This window comes from Rattus norvegicus, chromosome 13 (genome assembly GCF_021556685.1).
Source record: "Rattus norvegicus strain SHRSP/BbbUtx chromosome 13, alternate assembly SHRSP_T2T, whole genome shotgun sequence".
Classification (NCBI taxonomy): domain Eukaryota; kingdom Metazoa; phylum Chordata; class Mammalia; order Rodentia; family Muridae; genus Rattus; species Rattus norvegicus.
In genome coordinates this window covers 103,029,787-103,053,462 of record NC_141546.1, presented here as the reverse complement: position 1 = coordinate 103,053,462, position 23,676 = coordinate 103,029,787, and the positions used below count along the sequence as shown (strand labels likewise).

The 23,676-nt window shown below is 46.5% G+C and overlaps 1 protein-coding gene across 1 annotated transcript in view; it reads right to left on the bottom strand.

The window, feature by feature from the left end:
- Ush2a (usherin) overlaps positions 1 to 23,676 on the bottom strand; it is a 666,484-nt gene that overhangs the window by 43,037 nt on the left and 599,771 nt on the right. The window contains exons 61-62 of the mRNA NM_001302219.1: positions 6,117 to 6,344; positions 669 to 2,185 (exon numbers count right to left, since the gene is read on the bottom strand). Of these exons, the coding sequence (NP_001289148.1) occupies positions 669 to 2,185; positions 6,117 to 6,344 (1,745 nt within the window). The remainder of the gene's footprint in view (positions 1 to 668; positions 2,186 to 6,116; positions 6,345 to 23,676) is intronic.

The window sequence follows — 23,676 nt, the reverse complement described above, 5'->3', positions numbered from 1 at the left end:
GAATATGTGTGTATGTGTGTATATGTATGCATGTGTGTATGAATATGCATGAGTGTGTGTGTGTGGTGTGTACATGTATGTGTATATGTGAATATGCATGAGTGTGAGTGTACATGTATGTGTGTGGTGTACATGTATGCATATGTGTTTGGAAGCTAGAGAGTTGCCTGAGGTTGTTAGTCACTCTCACATTATTTTTGGAGAACAGGGTCTCTCTCTGAATCTGCAGGTCATTGACTCAACCAGTTTGTAGCTGACTGGTAACCTGGTGGTCTTGACTTTACCCCTCATGTGCCTACCAGCTGTGATAGGAACAGACCTGTTTCTGTGTGTGCTTAGGATCTAACTCAGGTGCCAAGTTCTTAACCCACTGGGCCATCTCTCCAGCCCGCCTTTCAGCTTAATAACTGCTCATGGTCTGCAACTCAGGTAGGGGATTGGCCCCAGCGCTTGGGGACCTACTCTAGGTGACAAACTGACAACATTTCTGGGAAACTCAAATCGAAACATCACCTGTAAGAGTTCTACTCTTCAGAGGCTGAGAAAACGAGCTGCAGTTAAACGAGGAGGGCGGGAACTGGCCTCATGCATCTTGCCTTGGGAGCCTCATTGGCCACAGTATCACAGAACAATGACTTGCTTCCAGAAACCCCAGCTTGGCTGCTTACCTGTGAAACGGCTTCAGGTGCTTTACTGCGAGTGACCGTGTGCCAAAAGAACTGTGTGTTGTGTTAATACACATAGTTCTGATTTCTCCTTCCAACAGCTCGCGGATGAAGAGCGTGTAGTTGGTGATCTTGCCGTTTGTCCTCACTGGAGGGTTCCAATTCACTAAGAGCTCAAGAGCTTCCCCTGCACGGAGCTTTGGGGGCTGTAAACCTGAGGGAGCTGAGGGGCTGGTTTGACCCTTGACAAGTGGGCTCAAGACACTGCCCCGGCTGTTGGTGGCAGTCACTGTGTAGCCATATTGGACACCTGGAGTAAGGATAAAATCATGGTAGCGAGTTTCCAGGCCTATATACACAATGGCTCCATCTCTCCGAAGCTCATAACTTCTGATCTGGCCATGTGGGTTTCTTGGAGGTGCCCATGTAATTTCTATTGATTCTGGGCCCATGACGTGCAGTGTGGGCGGGTCCATGTCCTCTGGTGGGGCCTCCATTGTCCAGGCAGATGCGACCCTACTAGCAGTGCACCCTCCCTTTGTGCAGGCTACCAGGGAGACATTGTACTGGGTGAAAGGCCGCAGGTTGGAGAGCAGCAAGGACAGGTCCTGCCCAGCCAAGTGCTCCTCGCCATCACAGTGAAGCAAATATTTAGCAATCTTTCCATTTGGGACTGATGGTGGGGACCAAGACACATTTATCTGGTGGGCACCGATGGCCCAAAGAACCGGAGGGCTGACTCCTGCTGGAGATGCCTCAGGAGTAGTGATGTTGGTGGGCTCACTGGTACAGCACCCACCACCCGTGCAGGCAAGGACAGCGTAACTGTAAGTTGTAAAGGGAAGCAGCTGGCCATCCGTGTAGCTGAAGGTGCTGGAGTTGAAACTGGCAGCAGCGAACACTCCATTCCTTTGAAGTCTGTAGGACTGGATGACACCATTAGTGTGTCGGGGTGCAAACCAGGAAATCAACAGTTGGAGGGGACTCGTAGACACGTAGGATACCTCTGGTGGAGAGAGGCCGTCTGGGGGTGCTTGCGATGTTCTTACCACACTCCAAGAGCTACAGGTGTGCCCTGCGGAATTCCAAGTGCAGATTCTGTACGAGTATAGCCCCCATGGCTGCAGGCCTGTGTCAGTACATACCCACCCATTCCCTTCTGTGTTGTATTCCGTGAAGACAGTGTTCTCGTCTGCCTGCACTGTCCTGTTCCCCCAGTCCTCTCCCTGCAAGCGTCTGCGGATCACTTCATAACGAATTATCTTCCCATTGGGGTTAGCGGGCTGAGACCAGTGCAGCCTTACACTGGTGGGCTCCACAGACTGGATGGTAGGAGCCATTTGAGAATCTGGAGGAGCTTCCTCTGTCCAGAGAGTCTGGGGCACCGAGTGAGCACAGCCCGCTGCTGTGCAGGCCTCCAGGGTCAAGATGTAGAGAGTGAAGGGGGCCAAGCGCCGGAAGAGAAACTGTCGACCCAGGCCTGAGTACTCTGGGAGCCCATCGCTGAAGACGTTGTATGCCTGCAGGACAAAGGGAAGAGGAGGATGTCAGTGCTGTGAGGTCCTTGCAGCTGTTTAGTCCCTCTGAAACATTCACATGCCTGCCTGAACCCATTAGCATTCGCATGCTGACTTTAGACACAGGATCTGTCACAGTTAATGTAAGGTCCACAGAAAACTGGGGTAGGATCTAAAAGGTTGGAGAACATCTAAGCATTGACCCAGACCTCAGGCTGTGAAATACTGAGGCTCGCTTGGCCCCCATGAGGTTTGAATGGGAAGAAGAACCTTCAGATCTCCTGTTTATGGATACGCCATGCTCCTGATCTCATCTTGACTTGGGTGTGTGGGGTTTATATGAGCAACCCGCCTTCTTCCAAACTTTCTGTGGAATGGGGTTATACTGCTAACCATCCTTGTTACAGGATCTGAGGGTGGATCTGTGTGTGTGTGTGTGTGTGTGTAGGCTCACATTATGTTATACAAATATATACATGTATACAATATATACAATATATATAGTATGGACACCCATTTACATGGTTTTAATAACAACGTGGGAGAGGGAGATGGCTTTGAAGTCACAGAAGAATCGATCTCTCATTTGGTGGTATTGCTTTTGGTCTGGGCGAGCCCATCTGTGCTCATCACTTGCAGAGACTTAACCTCTGCAGCAGTCCTTTGTAATTACACGGAACTGACAAACAGTGTCTGGCTGGTTCATAAATCTCTATTAGCTAATTATCAGAAGCTAACCCTGTTTCCTCTTTGCATTTGCTCTCTTATTGTCCAAGGTAATTATTTTATATCTCGCCCTCTCCCCACTCACTGCCAGTGCACCGTTCTCTCCCTCACAGTTGCTTGTTGACATCAAGCCTACTTCATTGAGATACTGATAAAGTTAGGAAGGCTCGCTGGCTCTCACATTGCCTACTGTTGGTTACCCTTCCACTCCTGTCAGTCCTGAGTCTGATACTCCAGATGGCCTCTGACCTACAGTCTGGTAAGGAGACATATTGGAATGGCCATTTTCTTAACCTTCAGTTTTATACTGAACAAATCACACGGTTAATACTTTATTATAAAATAGTCTTTGTGGGAGATGGATTTGGTCCGCTGAAGGCTAATTTAAGTGTGTATAGGAATATCTAGAGTAGGCCAATCATGGCACTTGGAGGTTGTGTGTTTAGAACACATTTTCTGTTCAGTAATATTTTCAGCTAGTGGTGGGTTTGTTTGGGTGTATCCCAAGGTGAGCTGAAGAGTACCTGGGGTCATCTTCACCAGGACTGAAGTGTCTAAAAGCCACCTGTCACTCCCCTCCTTTTCTGTGATCTTCACTCTTGGGATGTCACGCCTCATCTCTTCCATTACCAGGTCTCTCCCTCTCTGACTATCTCTGTTAGCGTCTAAGTGTGCTCTAGCATCTCATTGATTTTTATAAAGGCCTCAATACCTCAGTCTCCTGGCTACTGTCCCATGTCTCTGCTGTCCTTCCCACCTAAGTTTCTTCAATGAGTCTCCATCTTTCTTGATCACCATCTTTCCCACAATCTACCACATTAGGGTATCCTCTAGCACAGCATCTTCCTGTCAAGGTTGCAGTGACTTTGCCCTTCCCCGGTCTGGGTCTACTTTTCCATTCTCTTGTCTCTTCTCATCTCAATAACATCTAGTCTTTTCTCTTTGCTTCTCTTCTCTCCTTGCCTACTCACCGCCCTCCCTCAATGTCCTTTCTCATTTCATTCTCCTCTGGCTATTCTTCCTCTTTATGATCCCCAAATTCCTTGTATCTTAGTGCGAGACTCTAGGATCTCCTCCTCATTGCTAACTGCATGCTCCTCATGATGCTTCTATCCCTGTGGTTTTAAGCATGGCTGTCCGAGAACCGCCATCTGTGGAGTGACAGCCTCCAGTGGAGGTCCGGACTTTGACCTCTATTTACTTGCTTCTCAAACCTGTTCCTCTTCCAACTTTTCCTTCCCAATTAGCTAACACCTCAAGGTCAGAGCCCAGAAGGCAGTCTGAGGAGGCACTGCCTCTCCTCCTTCATGCTTCATATCTGGCCAGTAATTACAATTCTCCTCTCTCCCCTGTACATACATTTCCAACGCCCCCATCTTTCTCCATTCTACAATTTCCACTCTGATTTGGGCCATTTAATTTGAATTCTACCCTGAATTCTCCAACAGGCTCTAAACTCCCCTAGTCTCTCACAGGTCATGGGTGTGCAGTCGGGGTGAGGAAGGTGTTCCTTTGCTAAAGCCTTTGGTGATGTTCCACTCAACTCTCAACAAACTCCCTGCTCCTGTCACAGCCCAGAAGGTTGGGCCCACCCTGCCTCTAGTCTCTCCTGGTGCCATCTTCTCCTCCTTCCGTACAAGCTTCTATTTTCTTGAGCACACCAAGGTCACTCCTGCCTCTGGGCCTTGCATTTGCTGTTCATTTTGTCTGGAACTTTTTTTTTTTTTTTTTTGCTCCTATATCTTCACATGACTGCCTCTGTCTTGTCATTCAGGGCTCAGCTCAAATGTCAACTCAATTCAAATGATTATCCATTTTAAAATAGCCTGAGCAGGCATAATTACATGACTCTATTTAATTTTCTTTATAGCATGCATGGCTCCCTGAATCTCCCTTGCTTGTTTATTTACCAGCTTACCGTTTGGGCGTCTGTCCCTCTTTGACTCAACACTTTCCCCTGCATTTATTCATACCCATGTAAGGGCCCTGACAGCGGGAGACTTTCCTATCTTGTTCCCTCTTGAATAAGTGCACAGCACTTAGTAGAAGCTCAATAAATATTTGGTGAAATGCAGATGAAGGGAAGAGAAGTCAATATTCCTATTGTCAATCACGTTCTAGAGAAGCAGTCTTGGGGAGGGAGAATAAACACAGGAAGAGCTTTGATGGGTAGAGGGGGAGCTCTGTTGCTGGGGAGAGCCTGAGAGCCAAGATTCAGGATTTAGGGTTGGGGATTTAGGTCTCTTGCCCTGGAGGAAGCCTTGTCTGACGTCTGCTGGTAGAAGGTGGCTTGCCTCTTTGGGGGCCTTCAGTTAAGCAGAGGCAGCCCAGAAAGGGACAGGCTCAGGAGGTCAGAGCTGGCTCCAGAGACCCCTGGGCTAGAGCTGTTATTGCCTGTCGTCTTAAAGGACTCTGAGTTGACGCTAAGTCCTAACTTTTTCCTGTGAAGTAGACCTTGGCCATCTCCACCATCTGGGGAGAAAGACAGGAGCAGGCAGTGGCTACAGCAGCGGCAGCTAGGAGTTCTGCCACCCTGACCCAGGGAAGGACCAGAGTGGGAAAGCCAGAGGAGAGGACTGATGGTTGAATTGCTGCCAACCTTGGGGAGGGTGTCAAAAAGATGAGGTGGGTCTACCTCACGTGGGTAAGGGTTCAGTGCTTCACATGCGAGCTGTTCACGGAAATTCTGTCTCCTTTACACCCCCAGGTTGGTGAGAAGACACTTCTACGTGCTACGTTTTATAGATTGTTTTCTGAGGGCTATGCGTGGAAGTCAAGGGGTAGCAGCCAGGTGTGTCTTACTTAGTGAATTAGGTAAGTTTGATGGAAACTCCTGAAGGAAGACAGCTCTGGGGGCAGGAAGGCCAGGGTCATTTAGAGTTCAGAGCTTTTGGGACTCCTTGACTTCAAATCCCACCTCTGCTCTGGCAATTTTGCCCCAAAGCGTCTACTTAACGTTTACAAGCCTCATGAAGTTTAGTGGGTCCCACCTAGTGAGGCTGATGGGTAGATTAGATGGGGCAATCTCGGCACACTGCTGGGCCCATGGCGCCCCTTCCCTGGCTGTTCTTCACTGATCTGGGGTGAAGTGCCTAGAGGAGCCATCAAGGAGAATTAGCCCGGCTGTGAAGCTGGTTTTCTCACAGTGGCCTGATGGTATGTCAGGGCTCATCTATTCATGTGGACGATGATGCAAGGTGGACTTTACCTTGATCACTCCGTTGGTCCTTACTGGCTCTGACCACTGCAGCAGCAGAGCCCGGCCGCCTTCTCTCTGCTCTGCTGTGAAGTTCATCAGTCCGCTTGGGGCAGACTCTAAAGTCTTAATTAGGGTCCAGGGGCTTGACACCTTCCCTGCACGGTTGACAGCTGCCACACCGATGTGGTACGTCGTGAATGGTTCCAAGCCAAAGAGATGGGCTTGACGGCTTGATCCCTGTAAGAAAGATGGCAGGTTAGGTGTCCTTAAGAAGAGGATAGAAGGTCATTCTCTGAGCTGCAGGGCCAAGTCAGGGACACACCGTTTCAGCAACTATAGCATAGCTCTATAGCCAAGGTTCGACTAGCACTGGGGAGAAGGTTGGTGTTATCTTGCTTGCTCTTGTTTTGAATACAGCAAGGAATGCAGCGAAATTCTCAACCTGGAGGTTGAATGACCCTTTCACGGGTGGAGAATCAGGTATTCTGCATATCAGATGTTTACGTTACAGCTCGTAACAGTGGTGAAATGACAGCTACACAGTAGCAAGGCAAAGAATGTTATGGTTGGGGGGTCACTGCAACATGAGGCATGGTAATGAAGGGTCACAGCCTTCGGAAGGTTTCAGATAGGTGGAGAAGTTGAATCACATGGGACCTTTGGGTTTTCAGAGTTCACCAACCTACAAATTGTGATGCCCAGGATGAGAACTCCATTTAGTTCCATGGAGATCCATTGGCCCCAAGTTGCATACCAGAGACCACAGAGGGCTGTCACCAGGGTGATGGAAAGTCCTTGTGAGTGCTGCCAGGGAAGGACAATCCTAGTCCCCAGTGCTGCTTGTCTGTACAGGAGACCCCTTTGCCTTCCAGCCTCCCCCCCCCCCTTACTATGCTAGTGTGCATTTATATCTTACAGATTCCATAAGACAAACTCGAGAAAACAGCAACAAACCACTGAACTGAAAACGTACAAACCCCCTCGGAGAAGTCTGTATTAAAGTAAACGTGAAGCCATTCCTATCTGTTAGCAGCAGCGTAACTAAGACCACGAGAAGCGCCCAGAGTGATTGGTATCTAGGCTTTGAGAATTTCACCTCTGCCGATCAAGAAGAAGAAAGGGATTGGAGAATTACTTTTGTTTGTTTGTTTGTTTCTTACTTGCAGAGAGACATCTAACATATTTTGCATAACTTAGCTGGGGCTAAGAATCTTAACACTCTGAAAGGCCCTGGGGCGTTTTTGCCAATCTGGGCTAGACAGATATGTCTGTTTAAGGTAGGAATTATGCTTGCAACAGGGGGGTAACAACATATGCATGAGTAAACACACACACCCACCCACCCCCACACACACACACAAGTTTTGAGAGGGGATACTTCTGTGAAACATGACCTGGGTATAAACCATCATGACTGAGTTTTGGCTGAGCGACGCCATTTATTTGCCATGATACATGTGACCAATGTGCATTGTTTGATGTTTAAATGTGACATTGACAGTTTATCGAGTGTTTGTTTTACTGGTTGGGTAAAGGTAGGGAGAAGAGTTATTTCTCACAGGTGGTGGCTAAGAACTCAGGCACAGTTATGAGGAAGGTCTGGTCCTTACTTTGGGGACTTCCAAATGTCATTTAGAAACTAAAAAAAAAAAAAAAAAAAAAGGACAACTAAAAAACTGCAGATATATTTTCAGAGCTTTCCTCCCACTCCTGGTTTTAAGTTTCAGCTGAGCAATTGCTTCTATTCTGTGAGAAACCTGGACAGAGAAAATACAATTTCCTTTATGGATCTGAGGCTCATAAAGTCAATTTTCCTGTTTCAGTAAGTCCCATTATGATATTACACGCTAACCTCCCGAAATCTTTTAATATTTAAACATTTGCTAAGCGGCCAGACTATGAAACAAATTTTACAGAAATACTAATTTCTCTTTTTTAAAATATTAAAAGTTAGATCATGAATATTTAAAAACTTATTTCTCCACAACATTGGATTGGTCTTTTAGATAAATATAGCATCGAACCAGGATGACCACAATGAATATTAAATCCGACAGCGCTTCCAGCCCTGATTACAAGCATCCTTTTCTGACAAATGATTTCTTTTCTCTGGAAATAGGGCAAACACGGGTAAGATTAATAATGCAAAAAAGAATAATTCTTTGTTCGGAAGAGTCAGTAATAGATGCCAATGAAGGCAGACGCCCCAAAGTGACCCAGAATCACCTCTAACGGATCGTGGATAAGAAAGTAGACTGCTGGGGCACACTCAAGAGACAGTTTTTGTTGCAAGAAACCGGAGAACCACGTGGGCTCTAAAGCAAAAGCGTTTGCTTGTTGTCAGTAGTGGCGACTGCTCTGCTCCGGTTTACCTCAGAGCAGAGACTTCTGTTCAGCCCCTAGATGGCAATACTATCAAACACTTTCCGAAACGTGAGTACCTAGTGATTAACAGCCGACTGTACTGTCTTCCAGCATACTCCCGGCAACCAGTAAAAAAAAAAAAAAAAAAAAAAAAAAAAAAAAAAAAAAAAACAGAGCTGATTTCATTATAGATTCTTTTAATAAACATTTATGGCTCAGATCCTTGAAAGCGAAAGGATTCAAGATGGGCCTGCCTGAAAACCTCCACTGTCTCAAGCAGAAATGGGGCCTTCGTGGGTTTCAGGCACAAACCCAGCAACAGACGTTTCAAGGTGTGGTCCTGCGAAGAGTGATTTTAACAGTGTTTTTCTAGTCTGGCCTACGTGTACCTTGATATGTATAATTACATTTTACAGGGGAAGAGTTCTCTTGTTACTTTGTTATTTCTGAAGAGCTGCCCCTCCCCCCACCCCTCAGGCTTACCTTCACTTTTCTCTTTCCCTCCTGTGTTTTCTAGGTTCTGTTTCCTCCTCTCCTCCTCCTACCTTCTCTCCTTTCTCTCTCTGGATGTTTTCACCCTGACATTGTTTCTCTCCTCCCTTTCTGGTTTTCTCTACTCTGCTCTCTCCCACCACATTATCCTCTCCTGGGATTTTAATTATTAAACAACTTTTTGTTTTCCTTGTTTGGCTCGGATTCTCACGTGTCCTGGGCTGGCTTTGGATTTGCCGTGTGTCAGAGAATGACCCTGGGTTGTAAATTCTGTGTCTACCTCCCAGGTTTGAGCGATGGCATGGCCACCACGGCCATCACGGTCCGTCTTATGTGGCGTTGGGTTGGAACCGAGGCTTCCTGTATGTCAGGGAAGCACTCAGTCGTTGCAGTGACATCCAGCCTCGGTTGGCCCTTCATGCTGTCTGCTTTTGTCACGTCCTTCTTGGTTATCGACTCATCCTCACTATGCCGGAAACCTTCCCACATGTTCTACTCTAGGGGTAGATCAGCTTTTGTTATCTACCAGATGAAGATTAGCCCCACAAGCTAAGTGGGAAGAGATCTTTACCCTAATCTGGTTTCTCCGTTTGATAGTTCCAGTGATTTTCAGCCTCTTTCATTTTTTAAAAATATATCTGCGCACCTGTCGGAGCTGGGATGCGAATCTGTGTATCGTTTATGAAGCAAGAAGACGGGAGTCTATGGGAGGCTTGGCCGGCTGAGGGTCTGATGACAATTCAAACTACATTTTAACCTCTCAACTCCGCTCCTGGGGACACGTGAGACTACTTGGAGTCTTCGGCAGCCTGACAATTTTACACCATCTCCTCTGATTATTTTTGACGACTTGAAGTGCCCCAAAGGTGGCCAAGGGGTCAATAGGTTTATGTAGGTTGAAAATGATCAAAAATTACCATTGATCTGTAGCTGTCAATAAAAGGCTACATGGGGATAGTCCCTGCGCAAATGTTTAAACGGCAGAAAGCTACCTAACTCAGTCACCTTTGAGTCTATTGATCTGATGATCCAGCAGTTTCCAGAGCTTTCCCTCTGGTCTTTGTGGAGCATTTTCACTAAGCCCATCCATCTCAGCCCCGAGGAGGCTTCTTCAAGCTGCTCCCAGTAATGAAGCCAATGTGGTGAGGCTCAGGGGCCGCTCTGCCCATCAAGGAGTATTATGTGCTAACTACAGTTTGGAAAAGGGTTAATCTTCGTGGGGCACCACTCGCTCCATCCAACGCCAGTGAGATTTCTCTGCCTCTCTGCCTTTTATTTGTCCTCCTTGGCTTTTTATCCTAAAATAGATCAGCTCTGGCTTACAAATTCCTCTGGCCCCTCAGTTGTCGTAAATGCAAAATTCTAGAAAACAAGCGACTTCAAAAGGATAAGGAGAACACTCCTTTGGAAGTGCTGCCAGCACAACTGCCTGAGCTTAGCCCAAACACCAAGTAAGTCACTGCGTACACGGTTGCATATGCACAGTCCCAGTGCTGGGGAGATGGGAGGATACCTGGTCCTGGCCTTGCAGACAGCCTAGCTGAATCCATTGGTTCTGAGTTCTGTGAAAGACCCTGAAAAGAAGGTGGGGCGCAGTCAAAGCAGACACCCTGTGCTGAGCTCTGCTTCCACACATGATCACACATGTATACCCCACACACGTGAACACATGCGATGCAGACAGTTACTGTGTGTACGAGGAGAGATTCAGACCAACCCTTATTAGAGCACGTCGGCCTCGTAGGTTCTTTCTCACTATGACAAAACCGTACCTCACCGCACCTCACATACCTCACCATACCTCACCGTCCCTCACCGCACCTTACCATTTGCTAAGCCACAGGTTTAGAGGGAGTAGCTGGGCACCTTTTCTATGCCCCGATGCTAACGAAATATTTTTCCAGTTTTCATCAACCCAGATAATCTGACTTATGGGTGGGTTCTATGAGTTTCTTTATTTATTTTTTTTTCTATTTAGAAAAAGTAACATTTGAGTTCCTTGAATGTTGATCAACATATTTGCATTCAGTGTTTACTTTACACAACTGAAATTAGACTTAAGAAGTGATGCCTTTATGATGTCTACTCGTTACCAGCACCTCAACCTTGGATAGATAATTAAACGCATGGTAAACCAAGCTAAGACTCCCAAGACCAAAAAGCGGTAACTTTATTAGAATATTTCTACTGATTTCGCAAGTAGAAGAACGGCTCTTCAGCCTTCTCTGTTCCTGGAGCTGTCGCGGGAAGGAGAAGAAATTTATGAACGTCAACCCACATGCATGCAGAACTGTTATAAATCAAAGATCAATTCACAATACAAGAAAGGGATGGCGGGTGCATCCTAGTCTCCTGGCCGCTGGTTTTGCATGTGTGCCAGGTGTTACCACCAGGTAGTGAGATGGAGCAGCCTACACGGTCAGGGAAACATGCAGAATTGTCAGGGGACAGTTGCACTCAATTCTTCAAATGTTTTTAAAATTACATTTAAACATTTATTGTCTCTCTGTCTCTGTCTCTCTGTCTGTCTCTGTCTCTCTGTCTGTCTCTGTCTCTGTCTCTCTCTCTCTGTGTGTGAGAGAGAGGCAGACAGAGAGAGACAGAGAGAGACAGAGAGAGGGTGATTGTGTGGTGTTCACTGGAAAACTTGTGAGAGTTGGTTCTCTCCTTCTAACATGTGACTCTTCAGGATCCACCTCAGGCCTTCAGGCTCTGCAGAATATGTCTTTACCCCCAGAGCCATCCCCCCTCTGCAGCCATCTTGTTGGCTCCATATTCTTTAACCACTTCGAGCCTTTGTGCACGAGGCTTCCTGAAGGGGGAACGTGGATGGAAACTGGATTCTGAATGATCTGAATTGGGCGGGGCCGGCCCATGCTGTAGGTCCAGTTCAGAACCTGGCTCTGCTGTCTGGGAGGGAAGCACAGAGCAGCCTTTTTGAATTCAGAAGACATGAGGTGAATCTTTACAGAAGGCGTAGGTGGCGTAAGTGGGGCATGGTGTGGCACTCTGGACAGGGAAGAAGCAGTCTCACTGGAAGCTAGCAAATGGCCCGTCAGGAGGGACAGAGGAAGTTAGCATGAGAGGATGGGTTGCAGAACTGGAGGGGGCTGTTAGTGTCACCTGGGAAAGACGTTGGAGCAGAAATCTGTGAGAACTGGTTGCATTCAGAGTTCTGCACTACGACTGCTGCTGTAACACACAGACCTGAGCATTCTGCCCTGGAGTGCTGTGGAGAGACGGGAATGTAACCCATGTACTCAACTGCTGTTCAGCTGCCAAGAAGAGACTGCCGTCACCACAGGCAACCAAGAGCCACTTCTGGGAAGAAGGCCTGAAAACCTTTGCAACACCATCTCTGTCAAAATGTCTGCTATATCATCATTATCATCATCATCATCATCACCATCATCATCATCATCATCATCACCATCACCACCACCACCACCACCACCATCATCATCATCACCATCATCATCATCATCATCACCACCACCATCACCACCACCACCACCATCATCATCACCATCATCATCATCACCACCACCATCACCACCACCACCACCATCATCATCACCATCACCACCACCATCATCATCATCACCATCACCACCACCATCACCACCATCATCATCATCATCACCACCACCACCATCACCACCACCACCATCATCATTACCATCACCACCACCACCACCATCATCACCATCATCATCATCATCATCATCACCATCACCACCACCATCATCATCATCATCATCATCATCATCATCACCATCATCACCATCACCACCACCACCATCATCACCATCATCATCATCACTTTAGAAAACAGGAGTTTTAGTCAGGTTCCCGTGTGACGACTCTAAGTCCAGCAACCAAAGCAAGGATATTCGCTCTTACCGTCTAGTTGTGGTGGTGATGGTGGAAAACAGGAATGGTGTCAGTAGCCTGTGTTGTTTTGTTGGTTTTGGAAGTTTTTGTGTAATAATCCACAGATTCTGGGAGCAGCCTTATCCACTCTTGCAGAGTACCTCAGCGTAATGATCTAGTCAATAACCCTAGGTCTAGGTACAGGAGAGCAACCCTAATCAAATTCAGTGACATATGCGTAAAGAGACAGAAGTAGGAGAGTGCTGTCCTGGGAAGAAGGGGACCAGAAGGAGAGGTAGGGGGTAGGAGGAGAACAGGGGTGAACACGATCACAACACATTACGTATTTTATGAAACTATCAAAGAATACATCTAAAGATTTTTTTTTTAAAGCCTCTCACCTCGCTGTGAAACAGGCAGGCCGGGCACCTGCACCTGCATCGTGACCATTGCTGCAAGAGTGCCATGAATGCCTTGAGAGTAAGCAAACACCTTCTGTTTGCGCGCAAGTCCTGCCCCATGAGATCAACCGTACCTGCCACAACTATTGGCACAAGGACCTGTGACGAGACAGGTCACAGGCCCAAGCCACGTGGACATAGTGTGCAATGGACTCCTTTACTGTTAGAGCCGTAGATCATGTTCCCGCAAGCCTCATTAGAGAATCTTCTGTTTGTAGGAGACGGCAATCAACACAGAGACTTACAACAGGCCAGGGTACGTAGAATAGGAGACTAGGGGATGCTTATATCTAAGTGGAATCTCTATCCTGCATGCTCTTCTTCCAGGGCTCGGGGATCATTGTGGAATAGGGGGCGGGAAGACTATGGGAACCAGAGGTGGTGAGTAAACACAAGGGGACAGTGGCTTTCAGACAGGACACATGAACTCATGGTGGTTATGACAGTGTGCACCAGCCTTGTGCACGCTCAAGCCCAACCAAATCTAAACACAGAGAGGAGGTGTGAATATGAAGTCTCGCCCCTAGCTGAGGGTAGCTGAGGAGCTCCAAGACCCAAGCTGTTGGGAGGAGAGGCAGCTTTCTTAAAAAATATTGCCATGGTACCTTGACCAGGTCCCAGTAGGAAGCCACACATGGGTAGTGGAGATTGGATCTGATGAATGAGGGTGGGGGAGGACCATGTAAAGGTGGGTGGGTAGGGAATCTGGGAAGAGCTGGGGAAGGGGTGAACACAGCCAAAACTCACTGCATGGAATTCTCAAAAAACCAATAAAAGGAAAAAAGCAGAAACAAGAGAGGTTTTAAAAACAAACAAACAAACAAATAACAGCAACAAAACAAAGTCTGGAGGGGGGAAAGTGTTTGCTAAGCCTAAGGACCTGAAATCAGATCTCCAGGAAGGAGGGAGCCAGCAGCCAGGAGTATCGGTGTACACTTGTAACTCTATCTGAAATGATGAGTTCTGGGTACAGTGCGAGACCCTGACTCAGAAAAATAAGGTGAAGGGGTAACTGAGGACACCCAACTTCAACCTCTGGCCTCCACATGTGCCTACATGGACAAGCACGTGTATGGGCACAGAGATACACAGACAGACATACAGATGCACAGATATACACACACATAGATGCACACTTATACACACATGGACACATAACAGACACACTGACAGACACATAGATGCACAGAGACACATGTATAGGTGCACACACACATGCATATATATATGTATATATATATATGAATATATACAGACACACAGACACATAGACACACATTAAATACATACAGACACATAGACACACATTAAATACATAGACAGACAGACATACAAATGAATAAATACAATGAGTTTTGGGAAGATAGAAAATGAGTTGAATTACAGCTGGGTTTTCTGCCTTCTCCTGAGCTACACGTTCCCCATCTAGGCTTTTTTGCAGTCGGCACAAGTCAGTGTGGATCTAGCCGCATCCTTGCCCCAACATCTTGCACAGATCAAACACCTGCAAGTTAGAGTTACCGCTGATGGCTGGGAAGCAATATTAGCTCAGAGGCCATGCAAGTTCCAAAGTACTCTCAGCTCTGACACCACCTGTGCTTTAGAATCCAGGCACAGAGACCTAAAGAACGTACGACCCCCAAACTCCCTTCGTGTGTGACTGTGAGGTGTTGTGCTAGTCTCGTCTAGGCAGGGCCTCTTTGCTGAAACTATTACACATTCCCAACATAACATTCAGCAGTTAGGACTGTGTATTTCTCAATGCCTTCACTTGGCCAAACATCTGCACAGAGAGGAGAAGGGTGAGGAAAGAGGGCGGGCATTTCTTCTCTAAGTATACCATTCATTCATAGTGAGAGGGGTCAGTAGAAAATGAAGACTCGAGTCACAGATGATTTCCGGAAAAATTGGCTATATCAATTAATCAATAAAGCAAAAAAGAAAAAACCCACAAAACTCCCCAGAATCCTTGCAGTATATACGATGATGTTCCCATTACCATAAAAACACCAAGGGGAAAAAGAATAGCTTGAGATAGCATATTTGTCAAAGGGGAAGACGAAAAAAATTAAATTTGTGATAATTAAATTTTAAAGTGTCAAATCAGTCACACTAAATATTAAAGAACAGCACTTCTGATCCATCAAAATTAAAAATGTGCACAGTCTGTGCCCAGCAATTCTACCCTGATAATCTATTCTGCGGAAAGCTATGAGAACTATGGTGACACGTGTGTAAGAGAATCTTACCCCAGTCAGTGTGTGGTATGCATGCACTATTAGACACCCCTTAGGCCTCGGAGAAATCACAGGAAACAGGGACAGGCTCATTCTGTCCTATGCCACATGAGGGAAAGGGAAGTGGGTGAAAAAAGAGGGAGATGAGGATGAGAAGAATCTAGGAGGAGGAGGGGGAGGGGGAGGAGGAGGAGGAAGAGGAGAAAGAGCAGAGAGGAGGGGAGTAGGGAGAGAAGGGGGAGGAGGAGGAGGAAGAGGAGGAGAGGGAGGAGGGGTAGAGGGAAGAGGAGGAAGAGGAGGAAGGAGGGGGAGGAGGGGGAGGGGAGGGGGAGGAGGAAGAGGAGGAGGAGGAGGCAGAAGAGGAGAAGGAGGAGCAGAAAGCTCTGGTATTGCCGGAAATCCTGAAGAGAATAAGTCAGTGAGAATTACTACTTAATGTCTGCCTTGAAAGACGCACTGAGGGAAAGAGCCTTCGAGGTCACTGCTCTAACAGGCGAGGCAGGACCTTGAGGAAGTTGTGCTTAGGAAAGAACACAGAGGATTCCAGCCTTCTGAGGCATCCGGGACAATACATAGAGGCAAAAAGGTGCTCTAGGGTGAGAATACGCTTGGCGTTTAGCTGACAGGAAGCAGCTAGTGTACACAGAACTGACGAGATAGAGTCAAAGTGTCAGGCAGGAGCTAGTTGGTGGGACCTCAATGGGCTGAGTTCAGTCGACACAGCCTGACTCCAGGTTCTGTGGGAAGGCCAGGCAGTGGCCCCTTCTCCTTAGGGCTTAAAGTGATCATCTGGGACCTTTGGGACCATAGGTGCACACAGGTTGTGAGTCTGCTCAGCCTGACCACAGATACCATAGCTGCAGGTAGAACACATTCCACAGATGTCTTCCAACCAAGGATGGGTATTGGTGCCTCATTTGAGGGCGTCCTGAGCCCTTCACTAGAAATGAATGCTCCCAAATCAGGTGGCAGCTTTGCCATTTTGAGGACTAGTGAGTCTGCTGGTCCGTGGGGTTTCTCTAATTTCTGTAACCCCTGATTCCATTTCCTTGGAAGAGACTCATTACCTCCTTTGGGTAAGAATGTTTTTGTTGTGTTTGTTTGTTTGTTTGTTTGTTTTTTAAATCACCCGTTTTCCTACCATCAGGAAGAGCTCGTGCTATCTGCAGGCAGAAGCAGGCAGGCTTTGTTCTGGAACTTGTAAATGGTACCCAGATACACTAATTGTTTCAAGAGTGACTTCATGGTCAGGGTCAAGCAGAAGGATCAAAATCTGTTCTCTGACATTTGCCAGCCTGAGGAATGCTGGGCCAGATCTGGTCAGGAAGCAGAGGACCTAGGTTGCCCCCTCAGCAGTGGTTCTGCAGCCTGCCCCTCTGCGCTGCTCACCCTGCTCCCCTGCCTTGGTCCCAGGGCACTCTCCAATAAAGCTCAGCATTTGCTCACAATGCACCCTGGTCAGCGTCCTTCCAGGCTTAGGGACGCCTCACCATCTCAAAAGTTCCTCCGTTTGAAGAGTTTCTGGACTCCCCAGACAGTCACCTCCTTTGTTTCCTGCTTATTCTGTTTTTCTAGCATTCCCATGAGCTGTTTCCGTTGTCCTTTCTCCTGACTAGGTCTTGAGTCTTAGAGGACAGAGAATGACCAGGATTCAGAATGTGCTTAGCACCATATGGGTGTCTGCAGAATGCATAAATTATCTTTTATTTAAATACATTATCTTATTGGCAATATGCTGGCTATTTAGAAAAGAAATGCACACACACACACACACACAACTTCTTGATAAAAAGAAAATGAAACAACTATTTTTTTTTTGTAGTCCTAAGGGTGTGGAGAACTTGCAATTGCACACCCTTGAAAGGTAAAATGTAGAGTTTTTAATTTTGTATTTGTTGAAACTTGATTTTAGCTTATATGGACTTACATATTGCTTTTGAAGAATCCCATACAGTGAGGCTTATTCTGGCCTCTTTTGTGTATGTGACAGCTTTGCTTTTAATACCAATATTACCTTTCTGAAGGCAGTTTAAACCAGTGGTTATCTGTGAATCAAATGACCCTTTGACAAGGGATGCCCAAGTTTATTAGAAATCACAGATGTTTACATTAAAATTCATAGCAGTAGCAAAATTACAATCGTGAAGTAGCAACAAAATGGCTACAACATAAAGAACTGTGTTCAAGGGCTGCAGCACGAGGAGGGTTGAGAACTGCTTTAAGTGGTCACTGAATCCAATATGGGCAGTAGTACCAGCAGTGAATGTGGTACTGATGGGCTGGCACAGGATCAGCTGAACGGGTGGGTGTGTGATTGGCACTGACCAATACTATGCAGACATGGGGAACTGTGAGCACATGACAACGGCTACCTACAGCAAGAAAGGAAGTTGGGAGTCCGTGATTTCAGAGTGGGGGTGGGGGGAGTTCATCCTAAAAACAAATCTGTGTGATTTTCTGACTACCCTTTCCAAACAAAAGAGGCACGTACCTCACCCATCCCACCCCACCCATTTAGCAGAGTGATCAGACTTGGTTTGGGCCACAACATTCACAAGGCCACAGACCTATAGTCAGCCAGGCTAAGTGGCAACCAAGGCACACTGTCACCTGATCAGAGTGTGACAGCCACGACACTGATCAAAACCACAAAGTGTCGACTGGCAAGTAGAGCCTTGGGTGTCAGGCTAACGAGAACAGCCGCTCTGGGAGACACATCCGACCACTGTGAGCAGTGACCCAGTACTGCTGTTCTCAAAACTCTCTCGAAGCCTAAGTTCTTCACCCTCTGAACTCTTTGCTTATGAAGTCTCTTGTCTTAAAGGGTTAAAATACAGGGTGCTTTCCAAATCCAAATATCTCTCTCTCTCTCTCTCTCTCTCACACACACACACACACACACACACACACACACACACACACACACACACACACACAATTTTATACATACACAAAGGGGTGAAGGGAGAGAGGGAGGAAGGAAGGAAGAGGGGAAGAAGAGGAGAGGGGAAGGGAGGGAGGGAGGGGGAGAGGGGGAGGGGGAGAGAGAGAGAGAGAGAGAGAGAGAGAGGGAGAGAGAGAGAGAGGGAGGGAGAGAGAGAGAGAGAGAGAGAGAGAGAGAGAGAGAGAGTTGATGCATTTTGTTCATTTTGTCAGGGGCAGCATCAGGATTTGACAGGAGGCATTCAGACTAGCAAGTCTGTGCTCATGACCTTGTAGGCATTTTGAATATGACTTCATATCTCTTACTGTCCCACTAACAACACCAGACTTTGTAAGGCAAAGCTACTGGGTGTTAAGAAAGGCCTGCTACTGCTTTGTGGCCCAGGTTTGCCTACAGCATTCTCCCACCTGAGGAGTTGGGCTTCGTAATTAATAAAGACAATCAGGAGACTGTGGGCCTGGGGTGAATAACTCAGGCAGTGGAGTACATCACGGCGCGCACAGGAACCTGTGCTTAATTCACTCAGATAAACTTCTGGGTGTGGATGCAGATGCTCATGTTCCAGACCTTGCCTGAGGGAGGTGAGAAAGGCAGACCTTTTGGGACTTGCTGACTGTCTAGCTAGCCTACTTGGTGAGCTGTGGGCCAATGAAAGACCCAGTCTCAAAAACGAGGTGAGACGTGACGGCTATGGTTGTCCTCTGGCCTCCTCAGACATGCACGTGCACATACACAAGCCCCCTGACACACACAGGAACACCCGTGAAACCAACAACATCCCCAACGGTTTGGAGCTGAATCGTGAGGAACAGACACAAAAGGCAAACCTGTGACAGCTGAGGGTAACGTAAGAGCCACGAAATGGTGAGCGAGAAAGTCTGTAGCTCGCGCCAACCAGGCTCCAAAGGGTTAACCGTTCATCAGCCCTCAGACCTGGGCGGTTGGGCAGGCTTTAATGGCACACATCAGCAGTTGCTTGGAGACATTGAGCTGTTGCTCGAAAAATATTTTAATATAATAGGATTTAAATTTTCCCCCTTTCTTCGGATTTTTCAGTTAATATTGGAATTAAATTAAAGCATTAAGTCAACCAGCTTATCGTAAAGCAAATTATGTCAGGTTTAGCATTGGGAGCTCCGTTATAGTGTTATCTATTGACTCAAGCTTATTAACTTGTAAAGCCTCTGGTTTTAGATTATGGTCTATTGATTATCTGCTTTTATTTGCGTTTTAAATGAATAAACGAAAAGGGACGGATCAGGCCGTATTCATTATACCTTAAAGAGAAAAGGTGCTTCAGCTAAGCTCGCTTGATTAAAAGTAAAAACAGCTCGCATTTGTTTTGACAACTCACTGTGGTCTTTACTTTCATATAGACAGATCCGAGGCGGTTTTCAACTCGTGCGTTTTTGTCTGACATTTTAATAAAATAGGAAAAACATCTCACTAGAGACAGAAAGCACGCTGCGAATTTGGTATATTGGGTGCATAAGTCATTGTTCTAGAAGCTATAGTTTTTAAAAAAAAAACTTTCTAAAATATTTTCAAACAGATGAAAATGAATTCCAGTTTTATAAGAAGGGGCAATGTTCCCTTGAAGTCCTGTGACTGACACCAGGTTGGGTTGGGACAGGTGGCAACGCTGAGGTTCTAGATTCTTAATCCAAAGGGGATTACATCAGCCACCGGAGCTCAGGTCTTGGCCCAGGAAACTGAGGCCCAGAATCTTGTTGCTCTGAGTCTCATCCCCTAATAGTTCCTGACTTCCTGAGGAACTTTCTGCGAAGTGAGTGACCCTTCTGAAAATTCCCTACACACCTTTGTCACTGGAGAACAGTGCTTTCCCTGTGACCTTCCTCCCGGGAGCACCTAAGGAATCCTGGGGTTCTGATGACTCAGAAGAACAGCTGTTTAACTTGGCTGATGCTTTGTCCAAAGAAAGACACCGCCATTGTGTCAAGACCTGGAGGTTTCTGAAGCCTCAGCTGAGTATTTTACTCACGGCTATGTTTTTCCCCAGCGTAGTGCTGAGCGTCTAAGGGAGAAGGAGAGGAAAGGAACCGCCCATGTCTTAGACCCTCATTTGGTGGGAATGATGTTCTGAAAACCCACACACAAAGCACAGAAGGTGCACGTAGGTAAAACCCCAAAGTATCGCATAGCATCAGTGTGCTTTAAATGTCACCCTGCAGGACCTAGGATGAGATGTATACAACCTATGGACCACAGGCTGTGTGGGCCCTAAGGTCGCCACGAATGTGGCCCAAAGTGTTTCCGGGTGTCTCAGGCTGTGTTGATTTTATTTAAATTCTCTGCTAAGCTTAAAGCCTAGTGTGAAGAAGACCACTACAAATCTACTCGTTTTCCCCCGAGTAGATTTGTATGGCCGCTCCCTCCCACGTTATTTGCTGTAAAGGGTTCTTGCGGAGTGGGATGCAGGGGCCCTGGATGCACAGGGAGTTGGTTCCCCACCCCGCGGAAGCACAGAAGCGATGTTCAGTTATCATGGCGACTGACGCCAATTGGGTGAACACATCATTTATGTGGGTGACTAGGGCGGATGAAGAGGAGCTGAAAAATGGAAGAATTTACCTCGTCTTGCCTCTTTGATAGCCAGGGAGAGAGACTACAGAGCATGAAGGGTGAGGGCTACCCAATTCAAACCAGAGCACGTAGCCACCATCTGGGCATTTTAAAAGTAGGACACATGAAATGCTCAGATGTATCCCCCAACAGGGTGCAATAATACAGCAGTAAAAAGAAAACGGCAGGGAAGCAAGCTTCCAGGCTTCTCAGAAGGGGCAAGAATTTCCCAGAACAGCACGATCAAGGTATTTGGTGCACGGAGGTTTCTGATATCCGATGTGTATGCTATAGAGACATGCACCATGGAGGACGTTCTTCCGCCAAGAAGAAAGACCTAAGCTTTCTAGAGGGCCGAGGTGCGTGCTCCAAAGTGGACTCTTTAGACCTTACGCACTCATGCAACGTTCATTCAGGGAGATTGGCTGCTGGAGCCAGGGCAGACTTTCGAAGGCTGAACTTGACATCCATGCAGCCTTTAGCTATTTTCCTTCAAGACCCTTAATCCCCCAGATGAAGATTACTAAATTATTTCAAAGTTTGGACATTAAGATTCTTAAAACTATCCTTTTGAAAAGAAAGGACATGGGATTGAGGGCAGGGGTAGGAGGCAGCCCTGAGAGGAATCTGGGCAGGAATGGGAATGAGTACAAAGAAAAGTACAATGTGTATCTGTATAAAATTTTCCAAGATTTCATTAAAATATTAGATTATAGAAAGTTGTCCGTTTGGATCTGTCTCCGAAGGTACCAGAATTTCTTATGTCTAGAATCTTGTAGATCTGCCTTTCCCTTGGTTGTTTTATCAGGTAGAAAAAAACCCAAAACCATTCTTCTTTTAATGTTCATTTTGGAGAACAGAGGTACAGGGCAGGGATGGGGGAGAAAGGAAGGAAGGGAGAAGAAAGGGAGAGAGACAAGGATTGGTCTGCATAGGCCCTGATGGTGGATACACACTGCATTTTCTTCTGGCTACACCTTGAGGCTCTATGGACTAATACACTTAATCTATAAATCTCAATCAGCTTGGACTATAGAATCCCTTCCAAGTCCTTTCATAGTTGGGAGTGTGAGCATCCAAAATGTCGAGCAACTTCTCAGGTGTCTCTCGGATGGATGAGAAGAGGGTCTGTTAGAGGTAACAGAAGCAGCATCTCCTGGGGCAACCCTACCAGAATCAGAGTGATAACCTCGGAGAGACCAGGCTGTCTCAAGGAAGGGTATGCTAAGCAAACACAAAGAGGGGTGGATCTTAGGGAGGTAACTTGTGCCAACCACCACCCCCAAACTCCATGGCTTTCAGTCTAAATATTCTTGCCTCTTTTGAAATTCTGGTATCATTTGAACTACAAATTCTCCAAAGATCTTTTTTTTTTCTTCTTGATTTTGATTCCTTTCTCTTTCTTTCTCCTTCCCTCCCTTTCCCTTCCTCCCTCCCTCCTTCCTTCTGTCATTCTTTTTCTTCCTTTCTTCTTTCTTCCTTCCTTTCTTCCTCCCTCCCTCCCTCTGTCCCTCCCCTTCCCTCCTTCCTTCCTTGCTTCTTTCCTTTCTTTTCTGTCTCTTCTCATGTTTTGTTTGTTTGTTTGGTTGGTTGGTTTTTCTTTTGTTTTAATTTCGCTCCTTGCTAGGCACGACTGGAGGCCAGTCTAACAGCTCCATGTATCTGACTATCTTAGAATGAAAAGGTAGCACACACTGTTAATTGGACGCCTGGGGTTCAAGGAGGGGAAATGCCGAGTTGCTGTGTGAACACTGTGTGCTGACAACACAGTGACCACACTCTACTTCACAGGATTTAAAAGCCAAGCTCCTCAACCCCTTCACACCTCCTTCCCCCGCTTCGCTCTTGACCGTCTGTGAGACTAATATAATTTTTTAAGTGATTTATTTCCAACAGATGTGATCCTCTGCACAATGTCCCCTAACAATTTTAATTTCTGAATATAATAAGCATCTAGTCCACTAATAAATAATTATCACTCTGCTAAGGACAAATGCCAAGGCTTACGGCATGATGGCCAGGTCGCTCAGTGCTGGGAGGACAAGGTGAATCTCCTGAGACTCCTACTATGTTGAAGCCAAAAGTGCTAATTACAGCATTTCTAAACACGATAGGCCACGAAGGAAGAGAATTAGCCACAGTTTAATGCACACAGTGATTTAGAAAGCTACTCTCCTCCATTTATTTGTTTACTTGTATGTATTCATGTTTGTGTGTGGTGTGTGTGTGTTCATGTTGTTTGTGGTATGTGTGTAGTATGTGTGTATATTCATGTTATATGTGGTGTGTGTGTTCATGTTGTGTGTAGTATGTGTGTGTGTTCATGTTGTATGTGGTGTGTGTGTTCATGTTGTGTGGTGTGTGTGTATATTCATGTTGTGTGTAGTATGTGTGTGTATTCATGTTGTATGTAGTGCGTGTATGTATTCATGTTGTATGGTGTGTGTGTGTATATTCATGTTGTGTGTAGTATGTGTGTGTATTCATGTTGTATGTGGTGTGTGTGTGTATTCATGCTGTGTGTGTGCATATGGAGGCCAGAGGTCAACTTTGGGTGGTGTTCCTCAGAACCCATCCATCCACCTTGCTTTTTGAGAAAGGTTTCTTACCGACTT